This window comes from Equus przewalskii, chromosome 5 (assembly GCF_037783145.1).
Source record: "Equus przewalskii isolate Varuska chromosome 5, EquPr2, whole genome shotgun sequence".
Lineage (NCBI taxonomy): Eukaryota > Metazoa > Chordata > Mammalia > Perissodactyla > Equidae > Equus > Equus przewalskii.
This window is the reverse complement of record NC_091835.1, coordinates 19,290,964-19,312,475: the sequence shown is the minus strand read 5'-3', so window position 1 is coordinate 19,312,475 and position 21,512 is coordinate 19,290,964. Positions and strand designations below refer to the sequence as shown.

At 41.9% G+C, this 21,512-nt stretch overlaps 1 protein-coding gene across 33 annotated transcripts in view; it reads right to left on the bottom strand.

Annotated features, from left to right (window-relative positions):
• The window catches only part of DIS3L2 (DIS3 like 3'-5' exoribonuclease 2), a 344,241-nt gene that overhangs the window by 80,412 nt on the left and 242,317 nt on the right, over positions 1-21,512 (bottom strand). For all 33 annotated transcript variants that reach the window (XR_011540208.1, XM_070620166.1, XM_070620179.1 and 30 more), the window contains one exon: positions 15,085-15,192. Coding sequence is in view for 32 of the 33 variants with exons in the window: in XM_070620166.1 (XP_070476267.1) it covers positions 15,085-15,192 (108 nt within the window). In the remaining variant the exon portion in view is untranslated. The remainder of the gene's footprint in view (positions 1-15,084; positions 15,193-21,512) is intronic.

The following is a 21,512-nucleotide window of genomic DNA, read 5'->3' as shown; positions in this document are numbered from 1 at the left end:
GTCTCCAGAAGAGCCCTCTTCAAGGTCAGCCCGTGTTTGTCCTTCTATCACATCCACATTTCCTGAAAACTTCCCACTAATGGAGTTGCTCCAACCTCCTCTAGAATGACAGGGCCACGACCTACTCATTCTTGTGGTCACAAAGTTTCCCCCTGGAGACTCAGCTTGTTTCCTTTTCTCCATTTCATTCCAAACCCAGTCAATCCTCCCCCTTCTGTGTGTCCACATTTTGTTTGACAGTCTATCTTTAGCATGCTTGGGGAAACTTTCCTTTCCATTCTATTCCACTCCCCTCTTGCAGACACTTTACAAGTAGTCTCGTAAGTTCCCTCAGGCAACGAGGTCGTAGGATATCTGGTTTCCTGGGGTCTGTGTCTCTTTCTTCTGGAGGACACAGGAGACCACTACACACTTACACAGGGTAACCACCTCACACAAGGAGACTGTACCACCTTGAGTGGGCATCAATTTTCACGTGAACTGGTGGGTGAAGACTGCTTTACCAATCTAATGACAGCTTCAGGCCATCTCCCCAGAAATATTTATGCACAAAATTCTGCAGTAAGTTTCACGAGGTTCCTAGACACCTTGCCACCTCCAAGCCCATGTATCCTGGCTCTAAACAGAGCTTTGCTGCTCCCTCTGAACCCTCTGACTGTACCAGGGGCTACTTTTAATCCTGAAGAGTTCTTAAAATTTATTACCTATAACTTGGCAAAATAAGAAATCTACCACTCTGTATCACAGCTCACTAACCACACACATTGTCTGCACTATCTCAGTTTGAGCCGTTTAAAAAAAATTATTTTTTATTGTGGTAACACTGGTTTATAACATTATATAAATCTCAGGTATACATCATTATATTTTGATTTCTGTGTAGATTACATCATGTTCACGACCCAAAGACTAATTACCATCCATTACCACACACGTGTACCTAATCACTCCTTTCGCCCTCCTTCCTCCTCGCTTCCCCTCTGGTAACCACCAATCCAATCTTTGTCTCTATGTGATTGTTTGTTGTTGTTTTTATCTTCTACTTACGAGAGAGATCATACAGTATTTGACTTTCTCCCTCTAACTTATTTCGCTTAGCATAATACTCTCAAGGTCCATCCATGTTGTCACAAATGGCTGGATTTCATCGTTTCTTATGACTGAGTAATATTCCATTGTGTATATATACCACATCTTCTTTATCCATTCATCCCTTGATGGGCACCTAAGCTGCTTCCAAGTCTTGGCTATTGTGAATAATGCTGCGACAAACATAGGGGTGCATATGTCTTTATGCATTTGTGTTCTTTGGATAAACACCCAGCAGTGGAATAGCTGGATCGTATGGTAGTTCTATTCTTAATTTTTTGAGGAAGCTCCATACTGTTTTCCATAGTGGCTGCACCAGTTTGCACTCCCATCAGCAGTGTATGAGGGTCCCCTTTTCTTCACATCCTCTCCAACACTTGTTATTTCCTGTCTTGTTAATTGTAGCCATTCTGATGGGTGTGAGGTGATATCTCATTGTAGTTTTGCTTTGCATTTCCGTGATAGTTAATGATGTTGAACATCTTCCCTAAACCACATTTATTTTTTTGAGGAAGATTAGTCCCGAGCCAACATCAGCTGCCAATCTTCCTCTTTTTGCTGAGGAAGACCGGCCCTGAGCTAACATCTGTGCCCATCTTCCCCTACTTTATATGTGGGACACCTACCATAGCATGGCTTGCCAAGTGGTGCCATGTCTGTACCCAGGATCCGAACCAGTGAACCCCGGGCCACCGAAGCAGAACAAGCCACTTTTTTCTTAATGGGCACCTCTGCTCCTTAAGTTTGTTTCCTTCTCAGTGAATGACAGATGCCCTGCTTAACAGTACACATGAGCACCACCACATCTGAGCCAACAGCGCTGACGAGAAGTTTGTTATAGCTTTTTCACCTTACTTGAGCTCCCCCTCCCCATAATGCCTGCATCAGAAAATCTGTACCAACCTTCTTTTTGGAGATACAAAGGGCTGAAGTGGCAGCTCTGAAGAGCCATCAAGAACCTCCTGGCCCAGTGACAGTGGCCTCAGGCAGCAGAACCTATCCTGCTTTAACACAATCCAGTGTTTCTGGGAATCGTTCCTGACACACAGACTAAGAAAATTCTTAGGCCAGGAAAACAGGCTTGAAACCATCTTGTGAGGGAGCAGGGAAGCAAGGATGTCCACTGCAGCCTTACACAGAGAAGGGCAGCAGGAAAGCAAAGACTCAAGGGCGGGGGGAGGTCCAGGGGCAGCATGCCTTACAGTATGGGAGGAAGGCCTCTCTGGATGGAACACCTCATTAATTTCCAATTTGGAAACTATATTCACATCAACGCCCCATCCAAAACCAGGGCCAGTGGCAGAAGACAAAAGGACAAAGAGTTTTTCATGGAAAAAGTAAAAAAGCCACAGGAAGCTTCATAAACAAAACCCTTCAGAAAGGAGATCGTGTCTTTTCTCCTTCCTTTGCTTAATCACAGGATTTGGGTCACTTCCTTTCTGCAGACAGCAAGTTTTCTGCAGACACTCTAGGACACTACTAGAACGTCAGATTAAATACCAAGCCAACAACGACTGAAGGCATATGGCTGGGAAAACCTGGTTGGAGAAGAGCAAATAATGTATAGGTCAAGACCTACTTTCCTGCACCAGGTAAGACAGGAAACAGCATGACACTGCAGCAGAGCGCTCCCACACCTACTACTTTTTAAAATCTCTTTAACACATCTGGGAGGAGTGCATTATTCAGCCCATTTTACAGTTGAGAAAATAGGCTGGGGATTTGTGAAAAGTCACACAAAACAGACAGAGATAGACGGTGAAATAAAGAAAACAAGTATGCCCCAAAATATACCAACTTTCCATACTTTATAGATACAAAGTTGTGAGGAAACCGCCACATTCTTTGAAAACTGTTCACTGCCATTCAAATGTATTTTAAAATTTATCTTCTAAGAAATGTCAGTGGCTTACTAAGAAATCTCTAGTTCACAAAACTGCTAATGGGGTTAATTTGTAATTTTAAGTAATTAGATGTAATGTCATTTCTGAACAGCTCTGGGATTCTGTATGTAAAATATACAGTTAAATAAAAAACATATCAGGAAGAAAGAAACATTTTCCTGGTTGGAATAAAACCAAGCTGTCTGGGGTGGCCAGGGGTGGGGTGGGGCAGACTTCTGCCACTGCACAGCTATGAACACCAGGCAATCACCCTGGGGGAGGGAGACAGTGGTGAGAGAAGTCAAACGTGCCAAGAAGAACGTGTCTGAAAAGGAACTGGGCAGAGGAGGAGGGGCTCCAAGACAGCTCAGAGAGGCAGATGACCACAGTCTGTGACAGGAAGGTGCTAGTGCCTGCAGGGGGCAGAGGCAGTGGGGTGGCAGCTGGCTGAGGAGCGAGCAGGGGTCTCCTCCGCTAGGCTCACTCCTTGTGCCAGGGCCACTGTGAGTGAGTGAGTGAGCCACAGGCCACTTCTTGAAGAACAACAGGGAAGACCACGGTAGGATTAAAGAGTAAATAACAAGAGGGAAGCACCGTCAGCGACACACTTCATTTAGACCTAGCTGCGTCCTCTCCTACTGCGTGGAGAGGCTGTGAGGCTGCACTGGGCCCACCAGAGACCTCTGCCAAGGGCGCTGAGGAGGGAGCATGGGCAGCAGAGGACCACGTGTTTGCCAGCCTGTTTTAGTTTATAAGGCAGTTTGTGTGCTAGAATTTCCTGGAAGATTTATTTGTACAGAAAACAAGCCTAACTGAGTAAACTGTACTCTCTTCTAGTATCTCAGGTCACCTGCCATCAGCCTGGCTGACCCCCAGCCTGTAATGGGCCCCTTCCCATCTTGACCTGAAGACAGCTGTCTAAACTTCTAAGCCTAAGAGGAAGGAAACCAGGAAACTTCCTCAAGTGTTTGCCTTGCAAATCTAGGAAATGGCAGGATGGTGAGAAGAACCTGAAGGCCCAGATGTCATTAGGAGACAAAAATTCCATTCCTACGACAGAGGATGAGGGTGCCAAGCCTGAGCAGTCCTTGGAGTGTTCCCTTTAATGGCAGACAGTTGCGTGGGGATGGGGAGGGCAGGAGGAGTCTTTAAAGGTGGCATACTGGGAGGCCCACAGGCTGTGGGAAGGAAGTTGGAGGTGGGGGAGAGGGAGGAAGGGTTAGGAGAGCCATGGTGGAAGCCTTCCAAGGACTGGGTTCACACAGACCCAGGAAGCGCAGAAGCACAGATTCTAAAGAAGTAAGGTTAATTCAGCCCCAGCCTTTCAACAAGACCAACCTTAAGCAATCTCTCAAAAACAGAGGTCCATCCTTCTTTTAAAGACACCTAGCACAGTGACCTGTCATATTGTTTACTAACCTCAGGGCCCAAGTTCCTAGATTTAAATCAAATTCACTATTAGGAACATCAAAATACAGGAGAAAAGCTGATTACAAATGACTTTTAGCTCTCCATGACAGTCATTAATGATAAATGTCTCTTTCAGTTTCGTTTTTTATTTCTTGACAATATTTTACTTTGAATTCTTATTTTAATACCAAGGATACACAGCAAAATTTGTGCTCACGATTTAGTCTGCTGTTACCTTGAAGCGACCTTAGGTAAGCCTCTAATTGCTTGGTCCCTTCATTAGCAAACGGGGACACAAGGGATGGAGAAGACAGCAGAGTTCTGCCAAAGGCTTCTCTGGTCCTAGGCTGTCTTTACAGGCCTGAAATAGAACAATTCTGCCCCAGCTCTGCTAAGGACTAAAGTTAGATATTCTAGGAACTTTTCTATTATTCTCAGAATCAGTCTTTGAAGCTATTGTCTCTCACTGGGAGCTGCTTGGGCAAGATTCCCACTGCACTGTCCAAGGATGAAACACGAAACACAACGCTGCATTTCTTTATCATTAACTGAAGCCCCAAGTTACACGATACTATGCATGAGTCTCAGACACCTATGTTGACCCCAGAAGAGCACATCATTTTATTTTTCAAGTTCCAGAGATTTCTATGGGTGGCAGCAGCAGGGTGGTCATGGAAAAGCAGTTGGGGTAAAAGTCCGAGGAGGGGTCGGGAAGCAGCAGCACACCTTTCCCGGCGTGGGCTGTGTTAGTCCCTCCTCGACAGCCAGGATACGGCCCAGGAGTGCTGAGAAGGCTGCTGCAGACAAAAATGCCTTACCAAGGGGAGCATCATTCTAATTAACCAGATTAAATGGAGAACGAGCTGTGAAAACAGATATGCAATTCACTTTATGAAATCATTTTTGAGCATTTTGGGGGTACATGGCACTGTGCTGTGGTGGTGGGGAGAGATTAAAATAATTAAGAATGGGCTCTGCTTACAAGGATATTAAAACTAGTAGGACAACAGATCTGTGCACAAATGGCTCTAACGTGCAGTTGACAGATGCTACAGGGGAGGAAAGATGGGAAAATGGATTCTGACAGGGATGTTGGGGGTTCTCCCGTCTGAGCATCTTCTCAGGTGGTCCTCGGCCTCCTATTGGGAGCTAATCCCTCCTCTGAGGTTTGGGTCCTGAGCCTCCCACTTCCTTCATGACCTAGCTCCAAAAACCTGTTCCTTCTTTCCTCATCTTCCACATCTCCTTTTCCATTCGTCTTCCCACACAGCCTACAAACATACTTCAACATCTCTCATCTTTATATTAAAAAAACGTTTTTTATTTTTTGTTTTTTCATGTTAAAAAAACAGGGAGAAAAGTCTCAAAATAATTCTTACTTTCCTTTTACTACAATGGTAATATGCATTCATCACAGAAAATTTAAAATACAGGTGGGAAAAGGAGAAGAAGAAACATCTCCTATAAATCCACCATCAGGAGATAACTACTGCTTCTATTTCACTGCATATTTAATTCCTGTATCTTCAATACTTTGTATAGTGTTTGAACAGATCAAATACCTAGTGAATATTTACTAAGTGAGTAAATGAAGGACTAACAACAGTTTCATGGAAGAAGTGACATTTCAGCTGGATCTCGAAGGCTAAGTAGGATTCATACTGGTAGAGATGAGGGGAAGGAGATTCTAGGAAGAGGGAAAAGCATATGCAAAGACTCAGAAGTGTGGCAATTCCATACTAGGCCCAACAAACCCTTCAGAGGCTGAGGAGACTGGAGGATGGGTTGTGGATGGTCATGTAGTTGGGGAGGTCTTCGCATGTCATGCTCTGGAGATTGGACTTTTGTGGATAATCATAGCTCACTGTCATGCTGTAAGAGGATGTTGAGCAACAGTGCAATAGAACCAGATTCAGCTTCTAGAAAGTCATCTAACAGCAGTGGGGAAATAGAATGGAGAGTCCGTGAACAGTCTCCCCCAACCATCCTAAGGAAGGATGGCAAGGATTTGAGCGGGGGCTGTGACTGTGGTAACAGAAAAGAGGATTGATCAGAGACACTTTGCAAAGGTAGACTGTTAGCACTTCGAACTGCTCGGATGTAGCAGATGTGAAGCAGACTAGAGACCGAGTCTGAGTGGCTCAGAGGATGCTGATGCCATTAAAAGAGCTAGAGAACAGAGGGCTCAAATTCAGGTTGGAACAGGAGCACGTTTTACTGCGTAGAGAGAGAGAAAAGGACGAGGAAGGGCAGAGAGGAATTTTGACTCTCTGAAGAGGGGACTTCAGCAGGTCAAGCTGGCTGGTCTCTCTGGTTTCCAAGGAGGAGAACTGAGTTTCGCCTGGGGAACGTGGATCTTGAAGGAAAGAGGAATGCAAGGCAAAGATGAAGGCTGGAGCCAAGAATAAAGGTTTGAAACAGCTACATTAACAATAAATAAAAAGGATTTCTAAGTAGCACTGAAGGTCCAGCTGAAGAAAGACAGGCTGAACTGGTACATACCACAGTTCTACAATGTCCAATGTTCAAAATGGGGTGTGTTAGGCAGGGACTGGAAAGATTATCCTACAAGGTAAGCTACAAGGAACGGGCAGACACTTGACAGATGTCCTTAGACGGCAGATAGGGAAGTTTGACTTCAACTGAAGTCAGGTCATGGAATTCGGGCTGGGGAGCTGCTACGTAGTGGAAAGCTCAGTTACACAGTAAAAGCCAGCTTTTCCCATGTGAGCAAAGATGCTCTGGGAAATGAGAAGAGACTCTGTAGTCCATGTATTTCTAGCAGAGAAGATAGGGAGAAAAGAGCAGGAAAAAAGCCCCATTGTAAACACTTTTTTTAGATTTCATTCTAATGAGAAACTGAAGAGTTTTAAAAAAGGAGAGATGGAGCTGTCCTGGTGGTGTAGTGGTTAAGTTTGCACACTCTGCTTAAGCGGCCCAGGGTTCACGGGTTTGGATCCTGGGCACGGACCTACACAGCACTCATCAAGCCATGCTGTGTCCCATATACAAAATAGAGGAAGACTGGCACAGATGTTAGTTCAGGGACAATCTTCCTCAAGCAAAAAGAGGAAGATTGGCAACAGATATTGGCTCAGGGCCAATCTTCCTTACCAAAAATAAATAAATAAATAAATAAAGGAGGAAGATAAGACCTAACTTCTGATTTAGAAGGCTCACTCTGACTGCTGTGTAGAGAGAAGATGAAGAGGGGGTGGTACAGAAGCTAGCATAACCCTTAGGAGGCCACTGTAGTTCAGTGGGGGGCGGAGGGTAGCTTGGACCCAGTTGACAGTGCAGGCAGTGGTAAGAAAGGGGATAGATTCTGAAGGCAGTGAGAAGGCAAAGCTGAGGTGATTTACTGGTGGACTGGATGTGAGGGGTAAGAGAAAGACCAAAGTCAATAATGACCTCATGGTTTTGGCCTGCATAAATGGCTGAAATGAGACTGCCATTGACTGAGGTTGAAATGGGCAACTTCTGGAGCACTCTCTTGCATTCTAACTGAGCAAGACAGCACATGGTAGGGGTGTGTGGGAGATCTAAGCTGTGGACAGCTACTCTAACTATGAGACCCTTCCTTTATTATTCTGACCACTGACCCTGAGATTTTATAGTTCTAAGGCCTAAGGACTTAGTTATCAAGTCAGATTCATTGCTGTGACTTTCTTTAAAGTGTAAGACCAAATCAAGATGCCTCTGAAGTGGGGCACAGAGACGTGGTCTCTGTTTTGCAGGACCTTAGCACTAAGTGAGACAGAAATGACAGAGGTGTTCAGGAGATAATGAGGTCACTGGACTGACACGGTCAAAGTAGATTTCACGGTACCAGAGTTGAATCTTATAAAGCATAAGATTTATTTAGGTTTGTTTTTCCTTATGACAATATATAATCACAAATTTCTAGATCAGAGAACAATATTCTCACAACCAATATGTGAGAAATACATCAAAAATGGATCCTTTAGAGTTTACTAATCTAAAAATCTGGTCACTGGTTTAATGAAAGCATATATGACCAAGATTTTCTTGGATGTTTCAAAAAATCTAGGGAATGTTTAAAAAAAGTTAGAATAGCCTTTCTATAGCTGACCACACCTGCTCCAGAAAGTAAGACATTCCAGTAGACTAAGGAAAAGCACAAAGTTTTCTCCACTTCAAGTCCAGGTGGAACTGGTGGCTGTGTCATACAGCAGTAGGGGCATGATGCTGTTGGCCCTGCTCTGGCTCTTTCTAAGTCCAAGCCCTTATACCACAAGAGGCCACCAGTACATACAAACCCAGCCTCAGGCTTTGGCCACCCTCCTCCTCATTCATTCGGGTTCTTGATGCAGGCTCACCTCCCTCCTAACCGGCTTTCTCTGGTTCCCTGACTCTCCTATCTGCATGCCCCCTCACCCCCCGCCCCCAACACAGGCTTTCCCTGCCAGTTGCCTTGCACAAGCAGTATCCCTTGGACAGGAGTCTGGAATCTGACCTCTCATTTCATGCATCTTGACTGTGAGTAAGAGAGACTCATCTGTCACTACATCCCGGGACTAACCAACCAGGTCTGCCTCTCATGTGATCTCTTGGTCTGAGTAGGGTGTTTGGATGACCACAGTACAAGGAGCGTGGTTAGTGGGTCTTGCTCCATGACTGTCCCTAGTCCAAATCCTTGCACTTCCTATTTGGCTTGGTTTAATGGAGGCCCAGCATCCCCTCCTGGACGCTGTGCCTACTTCACACCTGCTCTCCAGCCTCCTGGTGCCAGAAGGCTTGGTCACTAGACACTGCCTCCAACAGAAACCCTAAAGACCAATTGAGTTTTCAGAGTTTGCCTCTTTCTAGTGCTTCTTTTATGACCCTCATATTTTAGAAGCTCATTAGGTCAGGCAGCTTTTTATTTCTTGGGTCTGACCCTGGCAGGCATAATTCAGATTCAAAGTTCTTTTCTGTTGACTCAAGTTAGTTTTCTTCTATGGGCTTTTATTCTCTATTTAGTTAAACTTTCACAAAAATAAGCATTTATAAAAATATAAAAGCAATACATGTTTTCAAAAAAACAGTAGAAAATACAAAAAAGTAGAAAAAATTACTCATAGTCTTACTACCCAAATACAACCACTGTTGGCATTCTATTTTACTTCCTTCTGGTCTTTTTCATTCTTTTTTTTCCCCGTGCATGTTCCTGCCCCCATCAAAATCTGATTGCTGGCATACTGTCTTCACAAATCCTTCTTCGTATTTCAGATAGTGTTTGCTTCTTGACTCTTAAAAAGGAACTTACTATCAGATATTTAGGAGTTGTAAAAACCAAATGTAATGTGTGTAACTTGTTTTGGATTCCAGTTTGGACAAATCAATGGGAGACAATCTGGGAAATGTAATTATGTATTGGATTTTGGATGAAACCAAGGCATTAGTATCAATTGTTAGGTGTGCTAACGGCATTGTGATTATGTAAGAAAATGTACAATTTATTTAGAGTCATATATCAAAATAAGTATGAGTGAAATGACATGATGTCTGTGGTTTGTTTTAAAATATTTTGGCAAAGAAAAAAAAATGTTGACAATAGTTGAATCTGGGAGATAGGGATAGTGGGCTTATTGTGCTATGTTTTTAACTTTTACGTATGTTTAAAATTTTTCAAAATAAAAATTAAAGTATCCATAGTTCAAACAGTCAAATGGTTTAAAAGGCTTACTATGAAAACAGCAGCCCGCCACCCCTCTCCCTCCTCTGCCCCTCCCCAAGGATAACCACTTTCACCTCTTTTAGCAGATTATTTCAGTACTTACTTTTATATTTCTATAAAACCAGCTTGATTGCTACTTCTTGATTTTTCAGTTTAAGCATTATACACAAACTTTTCACTACAGAAGAAGAGAATTTATTTTTCTTTCTACATACACTCACTTCCCCCAACCAAACCCACATAACCGCTCCGGGCCCTCTCCTCCCAATAAAGTTACATCATAACTATCAAACTTAACTATTATATTTATGAAAATACTAAGTGTTACTTTTCTTTCTTCCACAACTTTTTATTTTCACTGGAATTAATAACTGTCTTGTTTTAATTTGCTTGGCTTTTCTGTATATATTCTGTATATTAATCCATCCCAAATTTTCCATCAACTGTCTAAAACTGTGGTTCTCTGGTCTGTGGACTCCTGGGGCTCCATGAGACCCTTTCAGGGATCCATGGCGTCAGACTATTTCCATAATAATGATAAGGCATTATCTGCCCTTTTCCAAGTGTTGACATTTGCACTCATAGTACAAAAGCAGTGGAGGAGAAAACAGCTGGTACCTTGGCATGAATCAGGCAATGGCAACAAATGGTACCCTGGTCAGGGTACTCTTCACCACCTCACACTTACGGGAAAAAAAGCTAGTTCACTTCAGAATGTTCTTGATGAAGCAGTGAAAGTTATTAATTTTATTAAGCCTCAGTCTTTGAGTACTTGTCTTTCCCACTTATGCCGTATGCTGAAGTATGATGGTTGTCTTGAGGAAAAGCATTTATATAATTTTCAGTTGTGAGCTGAACTAATTGCTTTTTTCACAGAACACCATTTTTACTTGAAGGAACAACTGACACACAAACTATGGTTATTTGGCACTTCAAGGAAAACAGCTGACATTATGTACTGCCAATGATAAAATTTGAGCTTTCATAAAGATTAGAATTTTCGAAATTTTGTATCTAACACGATACACATACTTCCTAATACTTAAAGGCTTGTCTAAGATCGGTAGTGATATTAACAAATGTGATTTTTGATATCATATAATGAAAGGTGTCCACATTTAGAAGATCAGCATAATGAGCCAATATTTTCTAAAGGACCTAAATTTCTAAATACATGATAAAAAATCAAGCATAGGTAAAGATCCATTCAAAGTGTAAGGCAGACCAACAGATTTTAATGTAACCTGGTAAAAAAGTTCAATCCATATTGTTTTAGTCTGCTCAGGCTGCCATAACAGAATACCACAGACTGGGGGCTTAAACAACAGATAGTTATTTATCCCAGTTTTGGAGGCTGGGAAGTCCAAGATCAAGGTACCAGCCAACTTGGTTCCTGGTGAGGGATCTCTTCCTGGCTTGTGGATGGTAGCCTTCTCACTGTGTCCTCACATGGCAGGGAGAGAGCATAAGCTCTCTGGTCTCTTCTCATAAGGATATTAATCCTATCAGATCAGGGCCCCACTCTTATGACCTCACAGAACCTCAATTATCTCCTGATAGGCCCTACCTCCAAAAATAGTCACCTTGGGGGTTAGGGCTTCAGCATATGAAATTCGGGGAGGGAACACAATCCAGTCGACAGCAGATATGGTTTCAGATTCTAGATTGCAACTAAGAAACTACTGTCAAATTCTGGTGTAGTACAAAGCGGAATACCCACAATTATCTGAAAAAGCTACTAAAATACTCCTTTTTTTTCCCAACTATCTATCTGCCTGAAGCTGGATTTTCTTCACATACTTCAATCAAAATAACTTATCCCAACCGACTGAATACAGAAGCACATATGAGAACCCAGTTTAATGTCTTCTCTAAGACACACGTGAAAAAGATTTACAAAAATGTAGAGCAAGCTTCTCTAAGTTTGTTCTAGAAAATAGCTGTTTTTCATAAAATGTCAACATATCATGAATTGGGTTTATTTTTATTATTTTAATTGACATAAGCAAATGTTTAAAATTTTCATTGGTTTCAATTTCTAATAGGGAAACAGTGTAATCTACATAAACAAAGGCTCCTTGAGGTTCCCAATAATTTTTTAGTGTAACAGGTCCTGAGATGAAACAGTTTGATAACTGCTAGTCTAAAGAATCTCTCAAAAAATTCAGACACATAGATATTTTCACTGTTTCATTTCTCCTCATGCCTTCTGACCTGCTCCAATCTGGATCAGCTGTCTTCTATATCTGTGTAGCTCTAGTCTCCTATGAACTTTCTTCACCATCATCCAGGTCAGGTGTCAGCAAATTATGGCCTGTAGGCCAAATCCAGCCTGTCTCCTGTTTTTAAGTAAAGTTTTACTGGAACACAGGCGTGCTCATTCATTTATGTTCTTTCATGCTACAATGGTAGAGTTGAGTAGTTGTGACAGAGATCCAATGGCCTATAAAGTCGAAAATATTTATTACCTGGTTCTTTAAAGGAAAAGTTTGCTGACTTGTGATCTACAGGATTCTTTCACTTCTTCCCTATGTTGGTGCATCTGCTTCCTGAATACTATATCTGATTTACTCTTTTCGGTAAAGCACATCTGGTAGCTTCCTGAGAAAGGGTATATGAGAGGTCCATTTTTTTGAGACCTTGCATGTCTGAAAATGGCTTTTCCTACTCACATTTTACTGATAGCTTAGCTGGGTACAGAATTTTAGCATAGAAATCACAATCTTCCCAAAATTAGAAAGCTTTCCTTCATTGTCATCTAGCTTCTAGGGTTATGACAGAAAAGTCTTAAATTATTCTGAGTTCTGCCCAACTGTATGTGATTCTTTTGTTTTTCCTTCAGGAGCCTATACGATGTTTTCTTTGTCCTCAGTGTTGTGAAATTTTACAACGATGTGGTTTGGAGATGACAGGCCTCCACTACCATGCTGGGCAGTGGGCTCTTTCAATCTGGAAAGTCACATCCTTCATTAAGGGGCAGTTCCTTGAATTATCTTGTTGATCACTTCTTCCTCTGTTTTTTTTTTTTGTTCTCTATTTCTGGAATGATCATTGAACAGATGTTGGTTGGATATCTTGGACTGGTCCTCTAATTTTATCTTTTCTCTTTCCGGACTAATTCCTCAACATTCTCTTCCAACCAGAATCTTGAGTCTTCTTCATTTCTTCTATCATGTTTTTAATTTCCAAGAGCTCTTTTTTCCCCTCTGAATGTTTCCTTTTAAAAATATCTAGATCTTGTGATATAGATACTTTCTTTTAAAAATAAATTCTCTGAGGATATAAATGATAGTTTCTTTCCCCTGTATAGTTGGCTCCGTCCTCGCTGCTTTTTTCTGTGTGTTTGTTTTGGTTTCCCTACTTCATGTTAGAGGCTTTCCTCCTGGGTGTCTCTTCATACACAAACATGAAATACTAAAAAGTTGATTTCAGTGAAACCCTTAAAAGCTCTGCTTGTGTGGGTGGAGCTTATTGTCCGTGAGCTTTACTGTAGGGAGGCACAGCTGGGCTGCTGGGTGGGAGACCCTTGAGGTTACTATCTTTAAGTCTTCTTCCCTACTCAGATTCCTCAGAGAAAGATTTTTCCACCTCCTGACTCTAGGCTTGCCTACTAGAATCCTGAGGTTGGTGGGAAAAGCAAGCTGGGCCTCAACATTCAGTATGCCAGCATTCACTCAACCTCCCCTGAGGGACCACTACCATCAAGTATGTTTGGTGTCCCCCAGTTCAGACATCCTTTACTTCATCCTGTCCAGAGAATAAATTTTTGGTCTAAGTTATGGGAGGGGCAATCTTTTTAAATAAACTTTCAACCAAAATACAGTTAATCTCCTCTTCACACACCTCTTCCCCACCTTACAGTTAACTGGTGTTGTCAATTTCTGAATTTCTTTAGGGTTCTGCTGTGTAAACTCGGTTGTTCCTTGGCTTTCTCTATTCTTGGCTCAGGATTCAGCTTTCTCAGGACTGCTAAGTCAGTTACCACTCATCCATCTGCTCCTCAGCTTCCAAAATTTTGTTGCTGTTGTCTCCTATCCCATTCTCTTTGTCCTTGTGGGTTTATGTCTTTAAAAAAAATCTCTTTACTGTTGTTTTAGTGAGGTTTTGGGAGGGAATGAAAGTAAATGTGGGTATTTGATCCTCCATCTTTATTTGGAACCTCTTTATAATTAAATATCTTTTTTTTTAACTTCCATTTAATATTACAGCATAAACATTTCCCATGTTCTTACATGGTCATTGTCATAGCTTTAGTAATTGCATAATATTCCATTGAGTCGGTACCATAGCTTACTTAATCATTACCCTATTTTTGGATCTTTAGATTTGTTTCTGTTTTGGAGGGAGGGGACTAGTTTTTTCTAGAGTCATCTTTCATTTATCTGTCTCATTTATTCCCTATATTTAGGGAATGCCTGACATTCTTCTCCTCTCTGTTCTCAGTACATGATTTTACCACCTTGTGCTTTGATTATGGCATTACCTTGGACAAATTTAATTCATCTTCAAAGTGCCAGGTCGTCCTGCACAATGAGGCAGTACTAACTTTCTAGACTGTCACCTTTCTCATGACTCATGACACGTCAGAGGAACCATTAACTTGGGACTGGCATGTGAGGCTCGCCATCTCCCCCACTCAGCACCCTTCCCACAGATCCTCCTGAATTCACAGGGCCGCTCTCCCGACTGCAGCACAGGCTGCTCCTCCTGCCACTGCCCATGCACATTCACCTTCACTTACACCCTACCTCCTGACCAAGCCTCCCCCACATGACTCTGCTTACGTACCTTCTTCCTTCACCTGATAACAGATAAAAATCAAGTAACTGCTTTCTAACCGCTTAGGGTCAGTCTTGCCTTCTAAATGGACTGACAGCTTTTCACAGGCAGGGGCTCTTCTATGGCAGCTGCCCCTACAGCGTCCTCACCCTACCACCATGGGACTCCAACTCAGCACCAGGCACATAGTAGGTGCTTAACAGGGACTCAATGAAAGGAATGGACACGGATGTAAGTTGTTACCTTGCCCTTTGGAGTTAGTGTCCAGATCACGGAGAAGGTCAGCTTGTCAGTCATAGGATTGAGGCTGCACAACTCCTCACACAGCAGCCTGGGAAGCATGGGGATGACCTGCAAACAGAGAACAGGCCCATGAGCATCTTTCTCCAATCTGTAGGAGTTTATCACAGGCTTAGAAGCAGCCCAGAGGGCAGAGTTCTGGTGAACAGCTTGAGCTTCAAGAGCAAGCTGAAGATGGATGCCGCTCTTTTTCTTGAAGACTCTGCAGAAAGACTACACTATCTGCTACTTTTCTATGGGCCTCTATAGTCAAATGTGAATGTGAACGGGAAACATTCCTTTCCCCTTATCCTTTCCCTATTGTGTGTTCTTGGCACCCTTATCAAAAATCAGTTGACCATATATACGTGGGTTTATTTCTAAGCTGTCCATTCTGTTCCATTGGTCTATGTGTCTGTTTCTATGCTAGTATGTACTATTTTTGCCAGCCCTGGTGGTCTAGTGCTTAAGATTCAGTGCTCTCACTGCCACAGCCCAGGTTTGTTTCCTGGCCAAGGAACCACACATCTGTCACTTGTCATACTGTGGTAGCTGCGTGTTGCTGTGATGCCAGAAGCTGTGCCACCAGTATTTCAAACACCAGCAGGGTCACCCATGGTGGACAGGTTTCAGCGGAGCTTCCAGACTAAGACAGACTAGGAAAGAGGACCTGGCCCCCCACTTCTGAAAAAACTGGCCATGAAAATCCTACAAATAGCATCAGAGTGTTGTCTGATATAGTGATGGAAGGTGAGAAGATGGCACAAAAAGAGCAGGCAGTGTTCCACTCTGCTGTCCACAGGGTCACTAGGAGTTGGAATTGACTTGATGGCACTAACAAACCATACTGGTTTGATTATTACAGCTTTGTAATACAGTTTGAAATCAGAAGTGTGGCACCTCCAGCTTTGTTCTTTCTCAAGATTGCTTTGGCTATTCAGGGTCTTCTGTGGTTCCATATGAATTTTAGGATAGTTTTTTCTATTTTTGTGAAAAATGCTACTGGAATTTTGATAGGGATTACACTGAATCTGTAGATCATTTTGGATAGTATGGACATTTTAATAATATTAATTCTTCCAATCCAAGAAGACAGGCTATCATTCCACTTATTTGCGTCTTCATCAATTTCTTTCATCATTGTCTTACAGTTTTCAGTGTACCGGTCTTTAACCTCCTTGGTTAAATTTATTTCTAAGTATTTTATAGCTTTTCATGCTACTGTAAGTGGGACTGCTTTCTTAGTGTCTATATCACCTCACGTGTTAGGATGGATATTATCAAAAAGACAAGAGATAACAAATGTTGGCAAGGATGCAGAGAAAAGGGAACCCTTGTACACTGTTGGGGGAATGTAAATTGGTACAGCCACGATGGAAAACATGGAATTTCCTAAAAAAATTAAAAACAGAACTACCATATGATCCAGCAATCCCACTTCTGAGTATTTATCTGAAGGAAATGGAATCAGTACTTTGAAGAGATATCTGCATTCTCATGCTCATTGTAGCATTATTCATAATAGCCAAGACATGGAAACAACCTAAGAGTCCATCAACGGTTGAATGGATAAATAAAATGTGTATAATATATATATATATATATATATATATACACACACACACACACACATAAATGGAATATTATTCATCCATAAAAAGAAATTCTGCCATTTGTGACAACATGGATGAACCTGGAGGGCATTATGCTAAGTGAAATAAGCCAGACAGAGAAACACAAATACTGTATGGTACCACTTATACATGGAATCTTAAAAGAAAAAAAAGCTGATTTTACAGAAACAAAGTAGAATGGAGATAGCCAGGGGCTGCGGGGAGGGGGAAATGGGGACATGTAGGTCAAAGGGTACATAGTCAGTTATAAGATGAATAAGTTCTGAGGATCTAAGGTACAGCATAGTGACTATAGTTAATAATAGGGTATTATATACTTGAAATTTGATGAGAGCAAATCTTAAGCATTCTCACCACACACACAAAAAGAATTAACTATGTGAGGTGATGGACGTGTTAATTATCTTGATCTTGGCAATCATTTCACATTGTATATGTTCACCAAATCATCACATTGTACACTTTAAATATATTCAATTATATTTGTCAATGATTCCTCAATAAAGCTAGGGAAAATAAAAGAACCCAAAGGCTGAGTGTAAACTTGTGACAGAGTTTCATCAAAGTAAAATTGCTGAATCAATGCTTTAGTAATTGAAACTACCACAAATGACTAAATCACATGTTGGAACATTAACAGAATACTCCAATAAAATATCACTGAAAGGTTCATAAATCCAGGTTCCCCAGATGAACACTGTGGTCAACTAGTCATTCATTCTGCAATTTTTAAGCCTAAATTATTTCTTCCCTTTATTGATCTTTCTATCCCATAATAAACTGATTCAATGGCACACCTTCTTTAATTAAAAAAAGGTTCTCGGGGCCAGCCCCGTGGCCTAGTGGTTAAGTTCAGTGTGTTCCGCTTCACTGGCCTGGGTTCAGATCCTGGGTGTGGACCTACACCACTCAGCAGCCATGCTGTGGCAGTGACCCACATACACAACAGACGAAGACTGGAACAGATGTTAGCTCAGAGCAAATCTTTCTCAGCAAAAAAAAAAGTTCTCTTCAACTTACTTTCAAATGATGATTTACAGCTATCTCAGAAAGTTACTTATTTTCTCTAAAATTCCAAAGATGAAATGAGTATCTCCACCTGGATTTCCCAAAGCTACTTCAAAGTCTCTCCCTCCCTCCTTTAAATCTACTCTTTCTCTCACATTTTTCTTGATTAACGGCAGTATCATTCACTCCACCACCCAGGTGAAAAACGCAGCACTAACAGCCACTTATTCAATACACTTACTGTGGACCTACTCCATCTGCAGTGTTAAGCATGGGTAACACTGTAACCCTGTGTTAAGTAGTTGAGAAGTAAAACACACGAGGGGCAACTATGTTCCAGTTGAGGGAAAGTTAACTAGTTAAGCTTCTCTATCAGCAGAAGCAAAACAAACCCCAGTGGTTTCCAATTCTGTGTGAACCATCAGCACAGTAAATAAGCTTTGGTATGGAAAAGTAAATTCTAGAACTCATGGCCCACACCAATAACAAATAAAGTAACTGAACAGCATTACCTGGCAGGGTTCTGAAGGATGCCTTGTCTTTTTAACACCAATATGAAACCTAATGACCACCTGAAAACTTCTGATAACAGCTTTTATGAGACAATCACTTCTGAAATTTCTTTCTTGCCATTGCTTTTGCACCATCTGTTCAGATGACACTGTATTTTCACTGTTAACTTATTTAACGAATATTAAAACGTGATCTAAATATTTAACATTTTCTTGCATGTATCAAGTGTTTTACAAAACAAAACATTTTTACCGGCATAAACACATTGTACAAAATGGGGAAAATTTCAATACCATACTGTCTCATGATTGAATTGTAAAGACTTCATGTAATTTCAGCCTTTGGACTATGCTATGGACTGAACTGCGTCCCCCACCAATTCCCATGTTGAAGCCCTAACCCTCAATGTGATTGTATTTGGAAGTGGGGTCTTTAGGAGGTAATTAAGGTTAAATGAGGTCATAGAGTGGGGCTCTGATCTGATAGAAAGAGAGGTAACTCCCCCTCCCTGCCCTGCACACACACAGAAAAAAGGTCATGTGAGGACACAGCTGTCTACAAGCCAGGAAGAGAGTCCTCAGCTAGGAACCGAACTGGCCAGCACCTCCATCTGGGACTTCCAGCCTGCAGAACTGTGAGAAAATAAATGTCTGTTGTTTAAGACCCCAGTCTATAGTATATTGTATGACAGCCCAAGCTGAGTAAGACAGACTAAATGGAGTTTATTGGGAGTGCATTCTTGGATTCTTCTCTGGGCTGCATTATCAGATAATCATACCCACAGTACTTTGGTAGCAGGCTGCTCACCCTGCATGCTTGTAGTCAAGGGCTTAATATCTTTTCTACAGATAGCATTTCTTCTAAGTGTTCAAGGCATATCTTATTTTGAATCACAAAGCAGAGTATCTGAGAATGTAACATAATTCTTGACTTCACGTTTCCGTGTTTGTCAAAAGAAAGTCATTGTAACTAAATACAATGTGGTACCCTGGACTGGACCCTAGAACAGAAAGACAGGAGTGCAAAAACTGGCAAAATCCAAATAAAGTATGGATTTTAGTTAATAGTAATGTTTCACTGTCAGCTTCTTAGTCATGACAAATGTACCACAGTGATGTAAGATGTTAACAACGGGGGAATTGGTGTGGTATATGGGACCTCTCTGTACTGTCTTTGCAACTTTTCTGTAAATCTAAAATTATCCACAAATAAAAGAGCTTATTTATGCTAATGAAATACAACTTGATCTGTTTTTATATATTGGAATTTAAGGTTAAGATTTTATTTGCAAAAATGCCTTTACCACTAAAAAAAATGCCTAAAGGCCATTAAACAATAGAGTGAAGTCCAGGCTCATCAGCAGCACAATGCAGGAAAAAGAGCAAAGGCTTTGAAGCCAGACAGACTTGGGGTCTAATCCTGGGCCCACCACTCCCTGTACTATTTGGGCAAGCTAGTATGATTCTCTGAGTCTCTGTTTTCTCATTAGTAAAACGATTTGAAGACGCTCAAGAAAAGTCAGCTCACTGGCCACCCCACGGTCTACCACGTCCTTTGGTCACCTGGCTCAGCCTTCCCCGTCAGCCTTTGCCCTGGCACTTTCCTTCCACACCGTAACCAAGCCACGTGGACCTGCTCACTGCACACCTTTGCCCTGCCAGGCCTGCTTGCCACTCCAGCTCTTGCACATGTTGTTCCCTCTTTCTGGAACACCTTTCTGGACGTTTTGCATCTGGCCAACTTTTGCACATCCTTTAAGATTCAGCTCACCATCATCTCTAAAAGGCTTTTCCAGATTCCCCCGGGGAAGTCCGTATTGTGTTTTGTATACTTCTCCCTCCCACCCACCCGTTCTTTCAAAAAGGATTTGAGGTAGTCCTAAACAATCACTTACTCCATCCTCCCTGCTCTTTCACGACATTTCTACAGCTCTTAACACACTCATCCTAATTGCCTCTTTATGTGCCTATCCCCTCTGCTAGACCATGGAATCTGCAGGAATGAGGACCAGCTCTTGTTCCTGTCTCTCCATCCAGCACTGGACACAGAGGAGACACTTTGAGTTTGCAAATGAATGACTGACTTTTGCCCCCTAAATGAATCACCTATTTTTTCTATGTTTACTGTTTATTGCATCACCTAAAACATTCTATGAAATACATGATAAATTTCTATGTAAACATCTTTACATAAGAATTTCATAGGCAGCTAGCATTTTAAGTATAAGATAAACAGTTTTGGCTACTCTCTCCTAAAAACTATTGGCACACTCAGTGGCTGGCTCAGGGTATAAACATTCCTTAGTATCTTGTATCTTATATAGAAGATAACATTTTAATATTAACACTGCAATGGCCAGATGCCAAAGAACCTAAGTGCTTGTGAAGAACCTAAACATTAATACTTTTGGGGTAATATAATTAACTTTAATTTTTAAAGGGTATTCCTTTTAATAAACTCTCACCAGATCTTGGGGCAGAATTCAGAGGGGATTCAGAGAAAACAGTCTGTATGTCCACAAAGTTTTGTAAATAGCAGATGGTATTTCTCTGTCTTTCAAAGGCAAAGGAATGAAGATGTTATAATCACATCTGTGGTTTGGCACATCATGGTCTCTCAGAAATCGGGCCTGATTTCTACAGGGGCCACTGGGAATGTGCTCCATGACACCTAGCACATGTGTCAAGTCCATAGCACAGAAGGATCCCCATGGGAGGCAGCTGGAGAGATAGGCAGCCACTCTCGATAAGCTGCTTCCTCAAATACCAGTCCTGTTATTTCAGAGGAGACCCGCCTGGTCAACAGCATAGTGGTCCACACACATTCACTGGCTATGTCAGATCTGCCATGGCACCTGGGGAGACTCAAGGCAGGGGTGATAAGGGCAGAACACGGTGTATAACTGGAAAAGAGAAGAACGGTCTCTACAGGAGTTGAGAAACTGCTGGCCGTCACTAGCACGGTACAAACCCTTATGCACCCTGACTCCTGGATAGCTTCCGCAGTTGTGTCCTGCCTTGCCCTCATTAGCTTCCCTACTCAGTGTGGGCCACATGGATTAATTCCTTCAAAGTTCTCCAACTCCCTCATTTTCACTGTCTCAACTCTACAGACACTGCAATCAATCTTAAAATCTTCTTTTCTTGCTTTTGCAACTCCTAGCTGAGCGGTGATGGAGAAAGTCACCAGACTATGTGGAGATTTATCTCTACAGTCTCAGCTCTTACCTCAGTGGAG